The sequence below is a fragment of the Dryobates pubescens genome, chromosome 6, assembly GCF_014839835.1.
Source record: "Dryobates pubescens isolate bDryPub1 chromosome 6, bDryPub1.pri, whole genome shotgun sequence".
Taxonomy (NCBI): Eukaryota; Metazoa; Chordata; class Aves; order Piciformes; family Picidae; genus Dryobates; species Dryobates pubescens.
In genome coordinates, this window is record NC_071617.1 from 23,493,596 (window position 1) to 23,516,874 (window position 23,279).

General features: G+C 40.2%; 1 protein-coding gene across 5 annotated transcripts in view; it reads right to left on the reverse strand.

The window, feature by feature from the left end:
- The window catches only part of UTRN (utrophin), a 387,861-nt gene that overhangs the window by 34,878 nt on the left and 329,704 nt on the right, over positions 1-23,279 (reverse strand). For all 5 annotated transcript variants that reach the window (XR_008462314.1, XM_054162750.1, XM_054162746.1 and 2 more), the window contains 4 exons: positions 21,903-22,104; positions 11,408-11,493; positions 3,330-3,487; positions 915-1,081 (listed from right to left, as the gene is read on the reverse strand). Coding sequence is in view for 4 of the 5 variants with exons in the window: in XM_054162750.1 (XP_054018725.1) it covers positions 915-1,081; positions 3,330-3,487; positions 11,408-11,493; positions 21,903-22,104 (613 nt within the window). In the remaining variant the exon portion in view is untranslated. The remainder of the gene's footprint in view (positions 1-914; positions 1,082-3,329; positions 3,488-11,407; positions 11,494-21,902; positions 22,105-23,279) is intronic.

Genomic DNA, 23,279 nt, shown 5'->3' on the forward strand with positions numbered 1-23,279 from the left:
GCATATGATGACAGTTAGGTATGATGAATCTGACCACAGAATTCATGTTATTATCCGGTAAGACAACAGAAAGAAGGAGAAACAGGAAGCATGGGGAACAAAAATTACTCATCTGCCTAGATACCTAAATAAAAGTCTTAAAATCATTTACAAGACTGATTCATGCCATTCCTAAATAACACACTCAGCTTCATGCTAGCAGAGGAAAATGTCAGTCTCTACTTTTAATTTTTTAAAATATTTTTTAAATTTTGAATCACTTTATACACTGGAGCAATCGATTCACAGATATGTTAGTTGTACTCACTAACAGTACCAACTATCTCATGCCCCAGGATTTCACAGTAAAATCACAGATCTTAGAAGGATAACATGGAGAATATCCCATGTGCAGATTTTTCTCTTAGAATTCCCAGCTTCCTTTGAACAGATGACTTAAGATTGCATCCAATGCTTGAGGTAGGAACTGTGCAAGTCTTATCACCGTAACATATCAATGACTGCTAAGCAAGGGAAGATTGCTATTCAAATGTGTTTAATATTGCCTGGCACAAGTTTCCAGGCCTTAAAGAGGAGACAGGAAGCCCATGTTTTTTTATTACTGATCAGCTCTTTTTCATCTTATCCTATAGAACACATAGACTGCACTTACACATAATTTCCTATCCCTTGGATCTACCAATGCCACAACACCTCACAATAGCCTGCCCTGCACACTTGTCAGTCACAAGACCATTGGATGTCTAACAGCAGTACTGTGGGAGCCAACAACACACAACTCAAGTCACGCTGTAGCCACATCATGGGTGGCAAAATCCATCTTAAGGAAGAGAAATAGAGGGGAAACAAAGAATTGTACTTGTTGGAAGACTTAAAAGTGTGAGAAACCTTGCACCCAAGTTTCACCCTCTTACCTAAAGCCAACAATTGGACATTCTTTACAGATGTTGCACTTGGCCTGATGTTTTGCTGTTTCTGCTGCAGCCACACGGTGTAGAACTGGTAGCCATACCATAGACTGTGGCTCTAAGCGCATCCAATCTATAAACTGCTTTACAGTTATTTCTGGCTTATTATGGTTCTGTGGAGAGAGAAAAAAACCCCTACAACATCCAAATTAAAAACCAAAAAAACAGCACACACGCAAGAAGATTTTCCATAGAAATCCTTTCTATGCCAGGTTACTGTAAAACCAGTTATAGGATACAAGAAATAACCTTGATTAAATTCAAATAAAGAGAATAACTTAATAAGAATACAGTGGAAAAAACAGCTGTAATAGATAGCAATGAAGAGGAAGCACATAGTAAAGGAGTAATGGAGTCCACAGTAAAGCCATCTCTGAACTGAAAGGACTGGAGAAAGAAGCATGAGCATGAAAGAGAAGGGTGTTCTGCACTTCAAACACACTAAAGACATGGCTAGTTTTTGAGTTATGATAAGTATCAGTTTGCTAGAAGTCATCAGTGCTTGCATGGTATTCTTTCAAGTTAGTGCATTAAATGAACAGGCAAAACAAACAAAGAGGTAGAGAAATAGAAAGAAAGAAGTTTGTCATTTACAAGCAGTCACTGCAAGAAGACAGCAGAGATAAAGTATTAACATGAGTGTTTTAAGAAGTGAACAAACATGCTTCCACGTTCTAAGTTGCAGCAACCAGAGAAACTTAGTTATAATAGTATTATATTAATCAACTTCGTCAGCAATAAGGACAGAGGTCATCTTTCTGAGGTCATTGGAAGTAACAGAAGACCACCTAAAATGGAAGCTAAATTGTAAAGCATGATTGGAAGTAACACAAGGTTTCTTAACCTGGTCATATCCAAGTCAATTTTTGTCAGTAGGATGGAGCAGCATGAAACAAAACAGAATAATGTCCTTTCTCCACCAGTAAAATACCTGTTTTCACTAGGCTGAAGAAACTGGCAGACCTTCTCTGTGCTCTCTTAATGACCAGGGACTGAATTTGAGTACTTCATATGAGAAGAGGGATGCAATCTCATCAACAGTGTAATGGAAATATCACATAAGTATTTAAACACTACCTTTCTAGTACTGCTCATTCATAATTGAACAACGTGGGAGATGGGGAAGATCCTTGAGAGGCATAAAGATAATTCCTCTGTGACAGAAAAAGCTTGTCACTAACAAATGAATAATTTATTTCAGTGTGACTTGAACCACTTGAGGCCAGTGACAGGTTTGTCAAGCAGCATTCCTTAGTGTCTAAAGCTGCAGTGCTAAAACCTCAGGGGAGCCTTTACATGGTTAATTGGTCAAATCAACTTCCATTAAGATCTACGAAATTATTCATAATATGGACACTCTTCCAACTCTGATCATCTCAGAATCCAGAAATGAATCTAATTGTTCTGGAAAAAAAAGATAGCATATCAGATTTTTTCAAAGCACTGGATGAAATTGTGGAAATGTCTATGAAAGAATGGCAAAACAAAAACACTCTAAATGTTCACCATATTTAATGTCCAATTCATTAAAATAAGAATTAAAGTCAGTAGTTCTATAAATGCCATAGTGAATTTTTAATCCACACATAATTTCTGAAAGTGCTCACAGTAGCCAATTTGACAGAAATAACACACTGAAGCAGTATAATTATCACTAGCAAACAGTCAGAGCCTTAAACATTATTGACAATGTCTTAGGTTTTGTTCCATTACAAAATCCTCTTTCTAAATCTCATCTTCTTTAAAGAGACAGATGCTCCTTACAGCCTCATTAATCCCCTGCATCATTCTGGAACAGGACAGCAGGCTGTAACACAGCTTTATTCCACATTCTGATATGCTGCACGAAGGCTCACAATATATACATGAGACTATGTTTGAAGTTTCATGCAACTCCGAAGTCTTTTGTCAGTAAAATAACGCAAAATAATTTCCCGATGCACAAGGTCAAAAACTACTATCAATATCGTTCTCTTGTTCTGTTGAGCTCATACCTTGTTCCAGCAGGGAAGAGCACATTGTTTTCACAGTATCAGGTTGCTTTGAACAATGCAAAGAAGTAAAATTGGTTGCTACAGATTTAACAGCTTTTAAAGCATCCGATATTGTCAAACCCACAAAGATCTATAGATTCTTTTTGCTAAATGTAATCAGTTTGATCCTCTCCTAAACTGTAAGCCATCTTTTACAGCTGCATTTTCACAAAAACTTCCCACATTCAGTTGCAGAAGTGTATTCATTTCTGTTCAAAAAAATGGATGTGTTTATATTCATCTCCTTTTTTTACACCCTGTAAAAGTGAACCATAAGATTTCACAGAGTTGTTGGTTTTTTTTCACATGAAGGTCTTTGTTATCCTACCTGTTGGAAGCAACTACGCACACTGGGTTCAATGTTGCTGCCACCAAAGGCTGCCACTTCCCCAAGCTGCCGTGGGATCTGGATGGCATCATGAAGCAGCAGGCCCAGCTGCCTCTGGTCACACATTTCTGTGGGGCCTGCCACCTCCTTGAAGAGATCTGCAACACATCAAGAGGCACCAGCTCATTTCATTTCCATGTACACTCCCTCTTACTCAGTAACGCTGCAGCTTGAGTTTTATAATTTTTGTAACCGTGGTTACAGGTGGCCACTGTCCCCTTTACAACATTTACCCTCACCTAATCTTGATTACTTTGTGTTTTCCTGATGTGTAATCACGCTAATGAGAAAAATAAGGCAGATTAATTAAACTACTTGGCTTCTCATGGCATCTCATGGTACAACTGTACATGGCAACTCCTGTTTTACTTATGAGCAGGTGCATAATGAAACAAGAGAGACAACACAAAATCCAACCCCTTTTTGTTCTAATCCACACTGCTCCCCTAATATTTGCTATGTTTTCTATGTTGTTAGTGTGGAAGGAGACTTTCCATAGAGGGCAAAAGTTCTCAATCCTGAGGTGCAAGAAATCAGATGAGGACCAATCAAGACACACTAGGCAAACTAAAGAGCAAGAGGGAAGTACACAGGCAGTAGAAGCAAGGATAGCTATCCTGGAAAGAGTACAGGGATGGCGTCAGGAAGGCTGATGTGCAACTAGAGCTGTATTTGGCAAGGGATGTAAAGAATAATAAAAAGGCCTTCTACAGGTATGTCAACCAGAAAAGGAAGGTCAGAGGAAATGTACCCACTCTGAAGAGCACACTGATAAACTGGTAACAACAGACAAGGAGAAGACTGAGGTATTCAAAACTTTTTTGCCTCAGTCTTTGCTCACAATCTCTCTTGCCACACCTCCTGAGCCATGGATGGCACCATGAAGATTGGGAGAGCAAAGACCTTCCCACTGTAAGAGAAGATCAGGTTCGTGACCATCTGAGGAACTGCAACATATGTATGTCTATGGAACCTGACAAGATGCATCCCAGAGTCCTCAGGGAATTGGATGATGTAGCTGCCAAACTACTTTCCATGATATTTGAAAAGTCATGGCAGTTAGGTGAACTCCCCAGTGACTAAAAAAAGGGAAACATTACAGCCATTTTTAAAACTGGGCCTCACCAAGGCAAGTCCTGCCTGACCGTTCTAATGGTCTTCTATGATGGAGTGACTGCATAAGTGGACAAGGAAAGAACTATGGATGTTGTCTATCTGGACTTCTGTAAAGCCTTTGATTCAGTCACCCACAACATACTTCTCTCTAAAGTGGAAAGATACAGATGTGATCAATAGATTATTTGGTGCATGAGAAATTGAGTTAGGCTGTCACATTCAGAGGGTAGTGGTCAATGGTTCAATGTCCAGATGGAGATCTACAGTAACCGATGTCTCTCAGGTGTCCTTAATGGGACCAGCACTGCTTAGCATTTTCATCAATAGCACAGACAATGGGATTGAACGCACCCTCAGCCAGTTTGCTGATAACATTAAGTTCAGTGGTTCAGCTGACACACCTGAGCCTTAGATTCAGAGGATAAGCTGACCTGGACAAGCTTGAGAAATGGGCCCATACTGGAACTCACGAAGTTTGAGGTGGCCAAGTGCAAGGACCAGCACCTGGGTTGGGGCAATCCCTGGTATTGTTACGGGGTAGGGGATGATGTGATTGAAAGTAGTCTTGTGGAGAACAACTGGTAGATGAAAAGCTGAACATGAGCCAGCATTGTGCACTCATGGCCTACAAGGCAAACTGCATCCTGGGCTGAAACAAGAGAAGTATACCCAGCAGGTCAAGGGAGGTAATTCTGTCCCTCTACTCCACTCAGGTGAAAACCCATTTGGAGTACTGCATCCAGCTCTGGAGTGTTCAGCACAAAGGGGACATGGACCTGATGGAGAAGGTCTAGAGGAGTGCCATAAAGATAATCAAAGGCTGAAGCACCTCTCCTATGAAGACAGGCTGGGAGAGTTGGGGGTGTTCAGCCTGAAGAAGGCAGTGGCACCAGAGAGACTTTACTGTGGCCTTTCATTACTTAAAGGGGGCTTAAAATAAAGCTGGCAACAAACTTTTCAGCAGGGCTTGTTGCAATAGAACAAGGGGTAATTGCTTAAAACCAAAAGAGGGTAGATTCAAACCTGATATAAGGAATTTTTTAAAACAAGGCTGATGAAAAACTTGAACAGGTTTCCCAGAGAGGTAGGAAAAGCCCCGTCCCCAGAAACATTTACAGTCAGGTTGAATTGCTCAGGGGCTCTGAGCAATCTGATCTAGTTAAAGATGTCCCTGCACATTAGAGGGGGCTTGGACCAGATGATCTTTAAACGTCCCTTCCCACACATACTCCATGATTTTATGAAGAAGGAAACAGTATTTCAGAAATCCGTACTTTGTGCTAAAATCTATGCCATCCTTTGGTTGGCTGGGGACAGAAGCACAATTGCTCTGAACTAAGACAAGAAATTACCACAAGTCACAGCTGGCCATGTGAAATAGCTTAAAGCAAGAGAAGCAGCCAGAAAGACAACTTGAGCTTAACATTAATCACACTTGTTTCCTGGATAACTAACTCCGCACCCATATATTTTTCCTTTGATTGATTCCCTTTTCCTAAGGTAGGTGTCACGCCCTGCAGTCTAAGTGGACTTCTGGGATGACTAACAACAGGAAAAAACAGAGGCTGAAAGGAATCAAGATACAGACACTGGGAAGAAAGATATTGCTTGCACTTACTTAAGAGTTATAGGAAAGCACTAAATTAATAGGCTTGTCTGCAGTACAGATAATCTTTCATAACACATTTCTTTGGAGATTTTTAAGTGTTAAAACTTTCAGCTAAAATTTTTAACATTTCTGCCAACAATCCTTGATTTATGAACTTAGTACCCATGTACATTAAGTAACGAGATGAATCTCTTTTTAAAATCTCTTAAGCATTGACATCATCTCAGAAATGCTTTGAAGTTCTGTGACCGATACAAATTACAGAAGAAATGGAAGTGAATCTTTTTTGTGTTCATTCCAGTTGGCTTTTACATTCTCTTTCTACAGTCAGTGGACAGCTGGAATTAAAGCTTCAAGTAATCTTAAAAGACAAAAAAAGCCCCAAATCCATTAATACTATTCCCTTACTTTTCATGTTTCCTACCAGATCAATCATTAATGGATTAGAAATAAATAAAATTTGAAAATTTGGTCTGACTGCACTTTTGATTGAGAAACAGAACAGAAAGTCGTCTTGTACTTTTTTGTTGGCAAAGGAGGTTGAGGCGGAATAAAGACTTCACAGTATCACAGTATATTGGAGCTTGGAAGGGTCCTCCAGAGATCATCAGGTCCAACTCCACTGCCAAAGCAGGATCACTTAGGTTAATCTGCACAGGAATGCATTCAGTTGGGTTTTGACAGTCTTCAGAGAAGAAGACTCCACAACCTCTCTGGGCAGCCTGTTCCAGTGCTCCATCATCCTCACTGTAAAGAAGTTTCCCCTCATGTTGAAGCGAAATCTTCTATGTTCAAGTTTCAACCTGTTGTTTCTTGTCATATTACTGTGCCCCACCAAAAAGAGCTTGGCCCCATCCACTTGACACACACCACTCAGATACTTATGCATCTTGATGAGATCCCCAATTTCACAAAATGGAAATCCAGATGATTGAATGAATTTGTAGAGTTCCTTTTCTCACCTCTTTCTTGCCTTGTCAAACAAATGCTACCTCTTCAGCACTCAGCGGTGAGAAAAAGATCCCTACAAACAACAGTGGGGACAGAACGAGTACTGCATGGCTGCAGGCTTATCTAGGCAATCCCAGATCCTGACTAGCTTCTTCAGCTGTGGTTGGGGTAGTCTTCCAGTTTCTAAGAGTCAGTTTAAAAAAAACAACTGACAGCATACAAACCCCTTACTATTCTTTCCTAAACCCTAAAACTTCAGTTGATTGGGAGATAGTAAAGAGAGAAAAAACAGTGTTGCAGGAGTGATTAGCCAGAGCTGATCCAAATAGGAAATCAGCAAATACCTTTGAAGAGTTCAAAAGCCTGCAAAACATTCCCCTTACAAGACAAGTAAAACTTCAGTGACAGCTATGTCATAACAAGTGAGTGTTCAAGAGGAAGGGAGGGATGGAATGGAATGGAATGGAATGGAATGGAATGGAATGGAATGGAATGGAATGGAATAGAATAAACCAGGTTGGAAAAGAACTTTGAGATCATCAAGTCCAACCTATCATCCAACACCATCTAATCAACTAAACCGTGGCACTAAGTTCCCCATCCAGTCTCTTCTTAAACACCTCCAGTGATGGTGACTCCACCACTTCCCTGGGCAGCACATTCCAATGGCAAATCACTCTTTCTGTGATGAATTTCATCCTAACATCTAGCTTAAACCTCCCCTGGCACAGCTTGAGGCTGTGTCCTCTTGTTCTGGTGCTGGCTGTCTGGGAGAAGAGACCAACCCCCACCTGGCTACAACCTCCCTTCAGGTAGTTGTAGACAGCAATAAGGTCGCCACTGAGCCTCCTCTTCTCCAAGCTAAGCAGCCCCAGCTCCCTCAGCCTCTCCTCATAGGGCTTGTGCTCCAGACCCCTCACCAACTTTGTTGCCCTTCTCTGGACACGCTCCAGCAAGTCAACATCCTTCCTAAATTGAGGGGCCCAGAACTGGACACGGAACTCAAGGTGTGGCCTAACCACTGCTGAGTACAGGGGCAGAATGACCTCCCTGTTCCTGCTGGCCACACTGTTCCTGATACAGGCCAGGATGCCATTGGCCTTCTTGGCCACCTGGGCACACTGCAGGCTCATGTTCAGCCTACTACCAACCACTACCCCCAGGTCCCTTTCTGTCTGGTCGCTCTCCAGCCACTCTGACCCCAGCCTGTAGCACTGCATGGGGTTGTTGTGGCCAATGTGATGAACCCGGCACTTAGATGCGTTAAATCTCATGCCGCTGGACTCTGCCCATCTGTCCAGCCTGTCGAGGTCCCCCTGCAGAGCCCTCCTACCCTCTAACAGATCAACATCTGCTCCTAGCTTGGTGTCATCTGCAAATTTACTGATAATGGACTCAATTCCCTCGTCCAGATCATCAGTCAAGATATTGAACAGGATGGGGCCCAGCACTGATCCCTGGGGGACACCACTAGTGACTGGCTGCCAGCTGGATGTGGCACCATTCACCACCACTCTCTGGGCTCGGCCCTCCAGCCAGTTCCTAACCCAGCACAGTGCTGCTGTCCAAGCCACGGGCTGACAGCTTGGCCAGGATTTTGCTGTGGGGGACAGTGTCAAAGGCCTTGATGAAGTCCATAACTTTCAATGTCTTTGAGGGTACATACAGGAGTAGAAGCTCCTAAACTAAAGGTATGGAAAGCCAAAATTGTCCTGCTATCTGCCCTACCTCCTTAAGGTAACCCACAAACTATTCCCTGTCAAAGGAGGCATGGTGTGAGCAGCTCTGCAGCGACGGATGTATGGGAGGATGCTCTGACAAGGAGCATTTGGACACAGTACTCATGCCAGTGGGAAAAGGGAGCCCATGTCACCATTGTCAGAAGTCACAAACCTTAGAAAAGGAGTTTAAGAAGTACATATATATTATACAAATTTACATACAAAATACATTGATATAAAGGTTGAACTACATAAGCGACTAACAAAATGACAAGAATGACTGATGAGGCAGAAGGAAGGATTATTCAGACCCAAGACATAGGGAAAAGAAAAAGAAAAAAAAGAAAAAGGAAACCCCCCCCAACTCCTCCCCCAAAACCCAAAAAGCAGAATCAAGGGGGAAAAAACCCAAACCAGTTAAATTAAATACATCCTGAAATTCGTATTTCGATGATGACAGCCATGGAGACTCAAACTGCAATTTCGATGGACAACGTGAAAAAAAGAGTACTTATCAGCTGGTATAGAAGGGGGCAGTTGAAAATGTTGAAAAGTTGATTAAATTCCTAACAAAATGGTATCAAGATAGTCAGGAGCAAGACATACATGACACAAATTTTATGCTGCATTGTTACAAACATGAAGCTGATTATTTTTCCCCTTTTTTTGTTTTTCAATTATCAGTATTGGTTCCAAATGGCTTGAAAATGAACAATGCAAATGTAACAGTAAGAATAAAAATCCAAAAAACAAAGGTCACAAGCCAAGGATGTTGTATATCACTTGAAATCTCAGCTTCACAGTTGAGATTTTTCAAGTAGCCCTTCTTATCCACCTCGTATCCTACAATCTTTATGCATTAAATGATATAACATAAAATCTACAAATCTAAACAGTAAATAAAACTTTATGTGGTTGGATAGTAAATAAAACTATTTCTGCTGCCTGTCTGGACTTTCTGTATTAAAAATGAGGCCAGGTAAGAGTGAAATGCATACCAATGTAGTCCCACTTATTATATGGTTCTATGACTTCTTTCTACCTCTAACAGTAAAGAAAATGGAAGGAAGAAAAACTCCTGTTGGCCTTCAGGAAAACCATACTGAGATATCATTTGTCTTCTTATTGCATGACTAGGCATAATATATTTTTTGAATAATCACACATCAAATTACATATTTTGCTGTTACAAACACTCAGCTGACATTAAAGTTTACCTTCCTAGAACGTAAGGGGCACTACAATGGAAAAATGTTATGCTTTTCCAACAGTATTCTGAAGTCCAGTAGCAATGTATGAATAACTGGTGTTAAAAAGAAACAGTGCTTTGTTTATTGTGCTCTGAGTATTTTGGAACTAAACTAGTATTACCTTTTGTCATGTGCACCTTGAGTGTTTATTTTTGTTTTCTAGGGTCACTTCTATATCTGTGAGCTAAGTACTAGCACCAGTGGCTAAGCCTGGGACACTGGAGTGTGTTCACCTGTACCATTAAGCTGCTGGAAGCGTGTTTGTCATGATTTTGATCAAAATCAACTAACTCTTTCCCTCAAAACAGACAGCAATTTTTTGAGGGTTAGGCAGGGTCTATGATCATTTCCAGTAAGTAGCTCACATGTGAAATTCATGTTCTAGGGAGAAAGGTGAATGAGCATAATATGGGTACAGCCAGACCACTCCCTGGCCTCATCAACAGAAAAGAAACACAGATGCAACTAGCTCACAGAAACTCAGTTACATTTGCAGGTCGATTTTTTTTTCACAGGAACACCCAGACATGTGCTTGGTCTTCAGGAACAAGCACAAGAAAAATACTTTTCAAGAGCAGTCATTCTTAATGGAGGATTCAGTCTTTCTTCTAAAGTAATTAGGACTTTGAAAAATTAAAATTACATTCTCATGTCAACCCTGAAGTCCATCACCTTAAATACAAGTTCATAACGCATAACTGTCCATCACCTGGGATGCTCTTATAGAGTGGCCAAACTCTTCTGCTGTGTTGTTTTATCACAACATTACTCAATCCTGCAATTATTTTTGTGAAATATTTTTATTCTACTAAGTATTTCTTAAACTTGTGAGATTACTTTAGCCAGCATAATTTAAAATTTCCTTGTACAGTTCTGGCAGAAAGGACTGGAAAACTGTATACTGGAAAACTATTTTCAGAGTTCAGATCATCTTCCTCCTAGACCACAAAGTACAATTGTTGGAATTTGATCTATTTCTTTGCATTATCAAACATATCACTCCGTTCCAATCAATGCTGACTTGCTTGATTTTTCCCTAAACAAAACAAACACAGTCAAAAGAGAACAGAATCAGTCAAATAGAATACTTACCTAGCTTCCCCACACCTAGATTCTCCTTTGCTTTGGGGGAGTGCAAAGTGTGCATTAAGGCAGTGCATAATTGACATCAATACTTTCTAGTAAGAATATGAGCCCTGCTTTCTCCATCAGATGATAATGAATATAACTATTATTATCTTGCTCACAAGTGAATTGTCTTGCTATAGGCATGAGAAATGTTTTACTGTAAAATTTGCTACAGTCTGTGCTGTTGATGTACATGTCTTAATTATATAAAGTATGCATTTGATAAAATATATTCTTTCTTACATCTGTACTTCTCCTCCAGAAGGCCCTTAGAAAGCGACATCAAGCCAATTTTCAGGGACTGCACTCGAATTTTCCCAGTTCGGCCACTGAAATTACAAAGATAAGATAATTTAAAGCACCTTAATTTTATTTCATTCCAACTAAAGTCTTTTTAAAGAATGCAAAGGCAATGGTGAGATCTACTTCATATATCAAAATAAAATTAACACTACAAATCTCATTAGGAATGCTTTCCTTACAGAAGCTCAGCTTGCCTTATAAGTGGCTTACATGTCAAAACAGTTTACACAATTCCAAAAGGGCAGAAATTTAGCTGTGTAAAGCTCTCAAGATGACTTATTATTGTGATGTACATGGGAAAAATATACAAACACACAGCAGGAAAGCCTATTGCTTAGTGTGAAACACAAGGACTGTGAAGTAAAAATAAGGTTTAATATGCTCTGATACATATATATACACACAGAGAGAGATGTACCAGCACATAAACAGCCAACCACATTCAGTGATGAAAAGATGTGCAGTTGTCACTTCTTTAAAACAACATGACTTCAAACTTATCTTGTCTGACAGCAATAAAAACTAACAAATGCCCAAACCCCAGAAACCTTAAGCAACAGATAAGCAAGTATCAAAGCAAGGGATTTTAAATCTGCACGACAAGCAGTCTTCAAAAAGATACTAAAGCAATAAAGTCAGGGTACATGGAAAAGGACAACTTCAGAATTCAAAAGATCAGTGCAGAAACATTCTTACAAGATCTGATGATTTCTTCTTTCAAAGACCAAAATACATAGTACAATTTGACTTTAGAGAAGACATAGCACATGAGAATAGTAATTAAATTATGTAGATTATACACAACCTCTATAATTCTGGGCCCCTCAGTTTAGGAAGGATGTTGACTTGCTGGAACGAGTCCAGAGAAGAGCAACAAAGTTGGTGAGGGATTTGGAACACAAGCCCTATGAGGAGAGGCTGAGGGAGCTGGGGTTGCTTAGCCTGGAGAGGAGGAGACTCAGGGGTGACCTTATTGCTCTCTACAACAACCTGAAGGGAGGTTGTAGACAGATGGATGTTGGTCTCTTCTCCCAGGCAGCCAGTACCAGAACAGGAGGACACAGTCTCAGGCTGTGCCAGGGGAGGTTCAGGCTGGATGTTAGGAAAAAGTTCTATACAGAGAGAGTGATTGCCCATTGGAATGGGCTGCCTGGGGAGGTGGTGGAGTCGCCGTCATTGGAGGTTTTCAGGAGAAGACTTGATGGGGTGCTTGGTGCCATGGGTTCGTTGTTTAGGTGGTATTGGATTGGTTGATGGGTTGGACACGATGATCTTGAAGGTCTCTTCCAACCTGGTTTATTCTATGTATATGTATTCTAATTAAGGTTACCTGGGTCCTTCACCCATGAGTAAGATAATAATAAAATTAATATCAAGCCAAACATCACTTTGGTCCCTTCTGTCACACTGAAGTGATATATGCTTTATTTACTTCTGGAGTGGTTATTAGAGCTCTCTTTCTGTCCTATCCATTCAGCATATGGTCTGCTGTCTGGTTTACTTTACCAGTGTTGTGCAGAATAATAAAATTATTCATTTCCTCCTGGGATCTCCTTAAATTAGCCAGGCACCTTAACAATATTAATGCATTTGTCTTCACAGCCATCATCTAGTGAGACTAGACAGCATGATCTTCATTTCACAAGCTGGCACAGAGGTACAGAGAAATTATTGCCAAATTAATCAAAAGACTCATTATTTTTACTGCCTAGTTTGAAAAATCAGAACCCAATTTTCCAGAATGTTATAAAAGTGCCACCTATTTTATATATTCAAGTTTAGCTTCAAATTACTTCTTTCAGTCACAGACAATGCATCATTCTGGCATATCTTAACGGTATATGGCTTATTTTGTAACCTTGATAAAGTTCTTTGCCCATTCTTTCCAGCTTAGGGTTGTCTGTGTTTCAACTTTGTGTTCAATTGAAAAACAAAGCTGAACATTCATTTGAGTTTGATTTAAGTCAGGACTGACTACAACATTTGTTTATTAAAGGCAGAAACTCAGAAAAACATTGCAGCTAAAAGGTCAGGACATATCTGTGGAGGCTTAAAACACCTCCAGATTTCAGCAGATTGCTACAGGGACTCTGAAAAACTTCTTTGACATAAAAAAGCATTAATTCACAATAAATTATGAAAATCATTACAAAGCCTGCAATATTACATTTTCTAAAAAACAATGTATTTTCCCCAGCCTTTTTTCTCCTTTTCTTGGAAACAGCAAAATATTATCACTTAAATTATATATGCATTAAATACAACCACACCAAAACAAACACTCCCCTTCAAACCTACAGACTTTGCAACTTTAACACTTCCAGGTCAATGGCTTAAGTTTGCCCAGCTTAGAGACAAAAACCACTGAGGTTGGGAGGGACTTCTGGAGATCAGCTGGACCAATGACCTGCTCAGTCAAGTGGAGCAGGTTTTGCTGGATCTAATCTGGTTTTAAATATATTCAGGGATGGGGACTGCACAGATTCTCTGGTCAACATGTGCCAGTTTGATCACCCTCACATTAAAACCAAACCAAACCAAAACCTTTTCCTTTTATGCTGAAGCAGAATTTCCTGTGTTTCAATTTGTGCCCACTGCCTCTTTCCCCATGAGCAAGGCTCCATCTTCCCTATTGCACATTGATAAGATCCCCCTGAAACTTCTCTTCTGCAGGTTGAAAAGTCACAGCTTTCTTACTCTTTCCTGATACATCAGGTACTCCAAGTCCTTCATCATCTTCACGGTACTTCACTGAATCCACTCCAGTTTGTCCACATCTCTTTTGTCCAGGGAAGTCCAGAACTGGACCCAGGACTGCAATATGTGTCTCACCAGTGCTAAGTAGAGGGGAATGATCACCTTCCTTAACCTGCTGGGAAGGATTTTCCTAATGCAGCCTGGGAGACTGCTGTGCTACTTTGTCACAAATACATGTTGCTGCTGGTTCAACTTGGGGTCCTCTAGTACCCCCAGGGCCTTTCCTGAAAACCTGCTTTCCAGATAGTCATTTCCCAGCCTGTATGGGGTTAGGAAAAAGACTTGGTAATTCCTTTCATTGAACTTCCTGAGATTCCTCTTGTTCTCTTTATTCGTCATGTCAAGGTGTTTCTGAATGGCTTCATAATCACCCAATTGTGCAGGAGAGCATCTAAAAATGAATGCCTAGTGAGAAGGACACTTTCTAATGTTTGGATTCACACAAAATTTATGGGTGAAGTATTTAGAATTAAGTGCCAACACACTATTCGTTATAGCAATATAAGCACACAGTCATAGCAAAATCAATTGATAAGACCACCTGGGGCAGCTGAGATATTTTTTGCTCTGACTCTGGTGAAAGGAAGCCTGAACCATTATACCTCTCTTAAATGTTTTAGAGAAATGCTGTCCATTCTCCACCAACAGTGAGAGATAGTATAAAAATGGCATATGATTGACCTCTGAGGTACCTTCAAGTGAAAAACAGCAAAATCATTATAGCTACTTGTCATAAGCACTCTTCTTGTTTACCGAACTCCATTTGTCGCTCTGGATACAGCAATAAAAAGTCTAAGGATTCATTTCCCTTCAAAGAGTGATGCTGACCTTCTTCTTCCCCAAAACAACTGGATTTTTATTGTTTAGAGGGGAAGAGAAAAGAGAATGGAAGGGAATGAGAAAATAAAGAAATCCTTGGGTTTGTAGGTGATTCCGTTGTCTCTATATACAAACCAGGCAAGCTTGTACCTGTATGCCTCAGATATGATCCCTGTTGCACCTTCATCCACTGTCAGTCAGAAGGTGCCAGAGAACTCAGAATCAAACTTTTAAACCTTGCAGAGGAGGCATTAAAAAAAGGCACACATCATTTCCAGGCATGGCAGGAGAGCATATAGAATAGAATAGAATAAACCAGGATTGAAAAGACCTTTAAGATCATCAAATCCAACCTATCATCCAACACTATCTAATCAACAAAATTATGGCTGCAAGCGCCCCATCCAGTCTCTTCCTAAACACCTCCAGTGACGGTGACTCCACCACTTCCCTGGGCAGCCCATTCCAATGGCCAATCACTCTTTCTATGAAGAACTTCTTCCTAACATCCAGCCTAAACCTCCCCTGGCACAGCTTGAGACTGTGTCCTCTTGTTCTGGTACTGGCTACCCAGGAGAAGAGACCAACCCCACCTGGCTACAACCTCCGTTCAGGTAGTTGTAGACAGCAGTAAGGTCTCCCCTGAGCCTCCTCTTCTCCAGGCTAAGCAACCCCAGCTCCCTCAGCCTCTCCTTATAGGGCTCATGCTCCAAACCCGTCACCAACTTTGTTGCCCTTTCTCTGGACATGTTCCAGCAACTCAACATCTTTCCTAAACTGAGGGGCTCAGAACTGGACGCAGGAGTCAAGGTGTGGCCCAACCACTGCTGAGTACAGGGGCAGAATGACCTCCCTGCTCCTGCTGGCCATACCGTTCCTGATACAGGCCAGGATGCCATTGGCCTTCTTGGCTACCTGGGCACACTGCAGGCTCATGTTCAGCCTCCTATCAACCAGTACCCCCAGGTCCCTTTCTGCCTGGCTGCTCTGCAGCATACTACAGAGACGACCAGTTTAGTGGGACCATTTGATCAAGAGTATGAGAGGGTACCAAATTGCATAGGTAGAGAGGCTGGACTGGAGCGCATATAACTTTGTTTCACAGTTTGGACTCTCCATCCAAGCAGGGAGCAACCATTCAGCTGTTTCAGATACCCAACACAGCTGCAGAGAATATAAAAAAGCCACTTTATATAGAAGCTAATGAATGTCATACTGCACAATAACATAAGCAAATGAGGGAAAAAAAAGTCTAAGCTAGAGTCAGCTGTAGTATCAGAAGAGAAAAGAAAAATACTTTTATGCTATATCTTACTACAGGAGCTACTGGAACTGCAGGATGCAGAAGATGGGGTGGGATGGGGTGGTAAAGAATGGATAGCTCACAGATAACAAGGAGAAGATACATGCCTTGAGTTCCCTTACTAATCCCACATCAACTGAACTCCAAACAATTCAAACTGTTATGATCCCAACTTCAATACATCAGGCACAAGCTGTGTGGAGCAAGTGGGAATCATGCAGTACTTTGCCACAGGAATCTTTCAGCTGCAAAATGGCATGCTAAAACCCCAAACTAGCATTTCTATTTCTGTTCAAACACCTAAGAAATTCTATGACAGACATTAAGGCAGGCTTACAATTATCTGAAAGTCTTTCCAAGAAAATGAGTTTAGCAAACTTTCCAAAAACTTTTCATAACAATGCAGCCACCATATACTCTCTAAGCCACCATATACTCTCTAAGTAACATCTCAACCCAAAACTTCTTTGGCTGCATACACCGTAGCCAAAACAGATGCCAGTTCCAACTGTAAATTATAAATATGCTAACTGGGATGTATTTAATATTATATTGTGAAGATAAGCATACAAAATTATTGTTTACCAATGACAGTATGCAAGCACTCTGTAGCATTATGATGGCACATCCAGACATAATGTAACAACGTAAATGTCAAAGGGGCAAATGCAGATGGGCACAGCTGCACACAGGAGTTAGCCAGTATAAGAGATCGTGAACAACAACACACAGTAAGGATGACTGAAAAGTGTAAAAGCATCAGGCACTAGCAAAGAAAACTAGAGAGAAAAAAAGATTAGTGCACTTCAGTTCAAACTTCTCTTGTCAAAGAGCTAGTCAGCTAGTCAGGCTTGTCAAGCCTAGTCAGCATTGACACATAGAGACTAGAGACTATCACGGACCACAGCTATCAGTCATCTACACAATCCAGCAGCAGAAGGCAGCCTGTCTGGATCTCTGAAGGTCCCCACAGATACCTCCCCCTGATCAAACACAAAGCAGTCAAAGAAGGTAATTTTCCTGCCTTGCAAAGGACTAGGGCTCAGAATGCTTCTTACCACCACCTGAGGCTGCTAAGCTGCTCCCACACAGTCCTCTAGGAATCAAACCAGCTCTCAAAACTGGGAAGGCATCAGGAGCGCATGCAGAAAACTTCTGTCAGCTACTGTGAAAATCAGGGCATAGAGCTAAGGCTGACTGAATAAGTCAGCCATGGCTGACTGGCTCTCTCATCCTTCCCACTCATCAGAAATATAGATTTTACTGAAATTAACACATTCACAATACCTGGGATATTAACTTAGCCTGGTGTGAGAATTTGCCAGCTGTGAGTAAAACAATACATCACAGAATCACAGACCAGTCCAAACTGACCTTGAATGTTTTCAGGGATGGGGCTTCTACTATCTCTCTGGGTAATCTGTTCTGTATAGAACTATAATTCTTCAGGGGAAGATTTGAGCCATGGAGAATGATCATGAAAGACATCTCTGGCCATATGGAAAATGCTAACTAAGTGCTATACCACATATACTCTTCGTAGACTAACCCACCAAAGAAATTGAAGATGCCTTCTTCTAAAGTATCCTGACACGAAAGAAACCCAAGAAAATGTAAAAGTTGAAACACAAGAAGTCAGATGAACATTGTGAAACGTTAAAAACAATGCCTTTAGAAGTTTCTTTAAGGGTAATTTAACTGAAATAATGAGTCATCACCCACAACCAGTACACATATTCTGTATTATGTATGGCAGAACTTAAAATATCTGAAACAACTCATTTCAATGGGTGCTAAGCTATTCCATTAGAACTGAAAGCTATCAGCCCATTTCATATGAGAGGCACTTGGAGATTTTAAGAAAAATGACACTGTACAGTCCAGAACAGTAACCACCCATTACTACTAGATGATTTAAACACAGGCTTCTCCAAATCATTTCATAGAGCAAACAGGCTCCTTCACAGCTCTCATTGTAAAATGCAATGTGTTTATTTTTAATTTTATTAAAACACCCACACCACCTCTGACCTAATCAAAACAAGGAACCTGAAGTTTGGAAAATGTTTGAAGGCCAGATGTTGCTCCCCAGAACAACTTTGAAGTAGTAAAAGTCACCGAGCAAATGTAATGTTTCTCTCCTCTCCTTAGCTTGAAGAATGACTCATTCATGATGTGTCAGAAAATACCAGAACTTTATCTAAAAATGAATTTGTTCTTTTTAAGGGCTAAAGACATCTGTAGGTAAGTCTGAAGAACTACTCAATTTGCCATCTATCTGTGAATCAGTAATTACATCTCTGGTTAACAGCATGTGACTAACATGCTTTTCCCAGGGAGCTTAAGAATTTGAAACACTGCAGATATATAAAACCAATGCAATAAACAATGGAAATGCCAAGGCACAAATTAGTTCTTTCCTAAAGGTCAATTTAAAAAACAAACCCCAAAGAACAGCTTAAAATGGCTGCCTGTTTATCAGCTTTTTTGGTTTGGTTTTTTTTTCCCTTCTTGGTACAGATATGAAAGGGGATCAAGGAAATACACTGTAAAAGGCAGTTTTATCTCAGAAAAACTTCATGCTCTACTTTTCAAAGTTTGACTAAAGATTGAAGTCTTTCATCAGCTGGAAGAATTATCTATACTAAAGCTTTCAACATAATCAAAGTGAAATGGGAGCAACAAAAAAAGTTATCAAGAGAAAGATTTGTTGCTTACTACATAGATTTTAAATATGAACAGGTTAACAACGGACTCTGAACTGAAGAGAAGAAGCAAAGACAAGATGAAAAAAAATATAATGGACTTGTGATCAATTTGATAAAAACCCACCCAACTAGTAACCACAAACATTTCTCTGATATTATTAAGTCTCTTATTTTAAATAACCAATAACATTTAAATTAAACAATTCACTGCTCTTTTTGCAAGTGACTTATTATTCACCCACAATACAGAGCTCTGCAAGATAAAAATAACTGCAGGAACAATTCCCAGTTATCAGCTGAGGGGCTCTCTCATTTTCTAGTAGTAATGATGAGGAGTCTGACTAACAGATATGTCAAAATATTAAACTGCAATGCTCAAATGCCAAAGCATAATAGGTAGTTGGTGCCTAAAAGATAAATGATCATATGTACTCAGTTCCCTCCTTCCCTTTCCTCTACCACAATATTCAAAATAAAAGTAAAATAAATAAGTATAGGAATACCAGTGTGTAATCCTCTGGGGGTAAAAAAGCAAAAATCTTTTGTTAGAATTCAGCATTGATTAAGTGAGTAAACACTGTGAAGATAATGCACATATATATACACACACATACATATTACATATGCAGATATAGAATAGAATAGAATAGAATAGAATAGAATAGAATAGAATAGAATAGAATAGAATAGAATAGAATAGAATTAACCAGGTTGGAAGAGACCTTCGAGATCATCATGTCCAACCTGTCATCCAACACTACCCAATCAACTAAACCATACAACCAAGCATCCTGTCAAGCCTTGCCCTGCACACCCCCAGCGACGGCGACCCCACCGCCTCCTCAGGCAGCCCATTCCAGTGGGCAATCACTCTCTCTGTGTAAAACTTCCTCCTAACCTCCAGCCTAAACCTCCCCTGACGCAGCCTGAGATATAAACATAGAAAGCTTCATGGCAGAAAAGGACCTGGGGGTGCTGATTGACAGCCAACTGAAAATGAGCCAGCTCTGTGCTCAGGTGACCAAGGTGGCCAACAGGATCCTGGCCTGTATCAGGAACAGTGTGGCTAGCAGAAGTAAGTGATCATGCCCCTGTACTCAGCACTGGTGCTGCACCTCAAACACTGTGTTCCGTTTTGGACCCTGCACTACAATACAGACATTGAGTGGCTTGAAGTGTGTCCAGAGAAGGGCAACAAAGCTGGTGAAGGGCCTGCACAGCTAGTTTTAGGAGCAACAGTGGAGGTAACTGGGATTGTTTAGTCTGGAGGAGGCCAAAAGAAGGTTGTAGTGAGGTGGATTTTGGTCTCTCCTCCCTAGTATCGAGTGATAGGACAAGAACAAATGGTCTCAATTTATATGAGGGGAGGTTTAGATTGGATATTAGGAGAAACTTATTTACTGAAAGAGTGGTCAGGCATTGGAATAGGCTTCCCAGGAAGGTGGTGGAGTCACCATCCCTGGAGGTGTTAAAAATGTGTAGACATGGCAATTCAGGACATGGTTTAATGGCCACAGTGATGTTAGGTTGATGGCTGGACTCAATGTTAGCAGTCTCTTCCAACCAAAACAATTCTATGACTTTATGAAATGGGGAAAAAATGAAAGAAATTTAGTAGCCAACCTTATGCAGATTAGAAATTCTGATTTGTAATACTGTGTATAACTCTGAACTAAAGCATATATTCAGCTGGACACACTGAAGTGAGCACCCCATCTATTGCACTATTGTGTCTTTAGTCAGCTTCAGTAGCATCCTGAAACACCTTTGCTCAAGTGATGTAAGAAGATACATTTAGCTCCTTGAAACCAGGTCTTTTCCCAGTTTTTGCTACAGAAGGAAGATGAGAATACCAACCACCACTAAGAAAAAGGAGCAACAAATATGTAACTCAAAAGCATAACTGAATAAAAACATACAGATTGTAGGTGATGAAGGCTAACATAATGCAGGGCAGAGAGATCAGAGTTCAACATTCAGTGGAAGAAAGAAGCGTCTAGGGTCTCAGAAAGAACTGGTCCCACAAGGGGCTGCACCCTCATGAACTCTGAGACTCAGCTGGAAATAGCAGATGTACATTTAAATAAACCCACAAGTTGTTACTACAGGGATCCCAAAAATGTTCTTGATGCAAACTCACAATTCACCTTGAAAATGCAGCTTTGCTGCTAGGACCAGAGATGGTGGATCACATAGCACCAGCACTTAGAACTGATACGAGCCAGAAACTGCACTTTCTGGAAGTGATCCAGGCCCAGGACACAGATGACCCTCCAGCATCAGACAAGCTTTAGTTCTGAGATCAAAACAACCACTTGACAAAGAATTCAGTACAGGGTTCTCAGCCAGGATTATAGCTTACAAGTAACCAAGCATAAAATAAACAACAAAATTGTCCCCACGTGTAGCCAAATTAGGATTTAGTGTCAATGGTAAACAATTTGGGCAATATGGAACATTTACAGTAGAAACATAGCTAAAGCAATATATCCAGTTCTCTACTCGCAATATATCCAGTTCTCTACTCGCATAAACATTTCCTTGGAAGTACTATAAAATCAGTGCAACATTAGCTCAGTATATCTGAGCAGGAAAGCAGAAGAAACATCTAACCACAAGCAACTGAGTTTTCATTACTCGGTCAAAAATATCAAAATATAGAGGTTTTTATTAAAGAACTTCTTACAGCTTTGTAATTTTTATGTTATTATGGATATTCCCTCAATAAAGAAATCTGGACAAAGTATACAATAGTCCTATAAGTTTAGCACTTTTTAATGTCATGTGCAAAACCAGCCAATTGTCTCCAGAATTTGTTAGTACTGCACTAAAAAGACTTGCAACTTACCTATCATAAACATTGAGTAGCCAGTTGAGACACATGTCTACACAGAGAGGAACATTCACCATATCTTTGTGTTTCTCTTCAAGTCCACTGTAGATGGTGGTGAGACAGCTGATCACATCCGGGACACCAATCAGCTGGTCATTTTGACCCAACTTGTGCTGTTTGAAAACTTCACTTGTTGTGTTCAAGTCCAACAGGTCCACTAATAGATGATTTAAAAAACAAAACAAAACAAAAAAAGAAAGAAATAAAAATGAACAAAGTGCTATTAAGGTGGTCAAAGCGTAGCATTCACAATACTTGTCCGTGTGTCTACTGTAGCAAACACTGCAGACAGCCAAGAAGCAGCTTTCATTTAGTAACAACGCAGTATAAAACTGTTCTTTGTGAGATGTTGAAAGCATTTCAGTATAACATAATTTAAAAAAAAAAAAAGCCAAACAGAAAAAACCCAAGATGACCATAACAACACTGCACAGCTTGGAACGCTGAGAAAGCTGCTCACAAGGTCTGTGTAATTAGACAATCCTAACATCAGATGTATGCACACTGGGAGTTCACTCGGTTTAGAGGATTCTTCACATTTACCATAAAGCAGAACCCCATTAAATGACTATCGCTTTTGATTAAATGTAAAGCAAAGCAAATTCTAAGGTAAGAATGTGCTCTTAAGTAAATGCATTGGAAGTGTGTTGAGGCCTGATTAACTGAAGAGAAGTTCCTAAATTAAGGCTGAAAAGGAAGTAGGGAGAGGGACACGGACATTATTTATTGTAATTTTCCAGAACACTAAATTTTATGCTTTCACTAAACTAATTTGATCTCCTTGATTACAGGATTCTTTCTATAAGCAGCTGATGATTCTGTGGATATCCTACAGGTGAAAAGGGTTTTGCTCTTAAGACTCACATAAACCATGATTTTGAAAATCAGAGGTTTGCTTGGTGAAAATGTAAAGCTGTCAATGAGCTCTTTAAATTCCTTGCACAAAGCAAAGTGGAGAAGAGGAAACTTAGTTTGGTGGAAAAGAAGGAAGAATAATGTAGGTCAAAGGGTGGTATAATCTTCAGTGACATTTTTTTACAGACGCAAGGACTTCAGCAAAAATATAACAAAATAGTTGAATATATTAGTATGCTTGCTACAATGTACACAATAGGAAGTTGAAGTATATTTCAAGCTCATACAGAGCTGTCTGTAGAGCAGGCAACACATTTATGTTATAAATGTCATTTCTCAAAGCAATTGAAACATGACAACCTCAGACATGTTGTAAATTTCTCTGCATGGATAATATTAAATAAGGACCCCAAAAGAGCAGTCTCTGCAAAACCAGGGAAGTCCAGCTTGGGCTGGAAAATCAGTACAGCAGAAGAA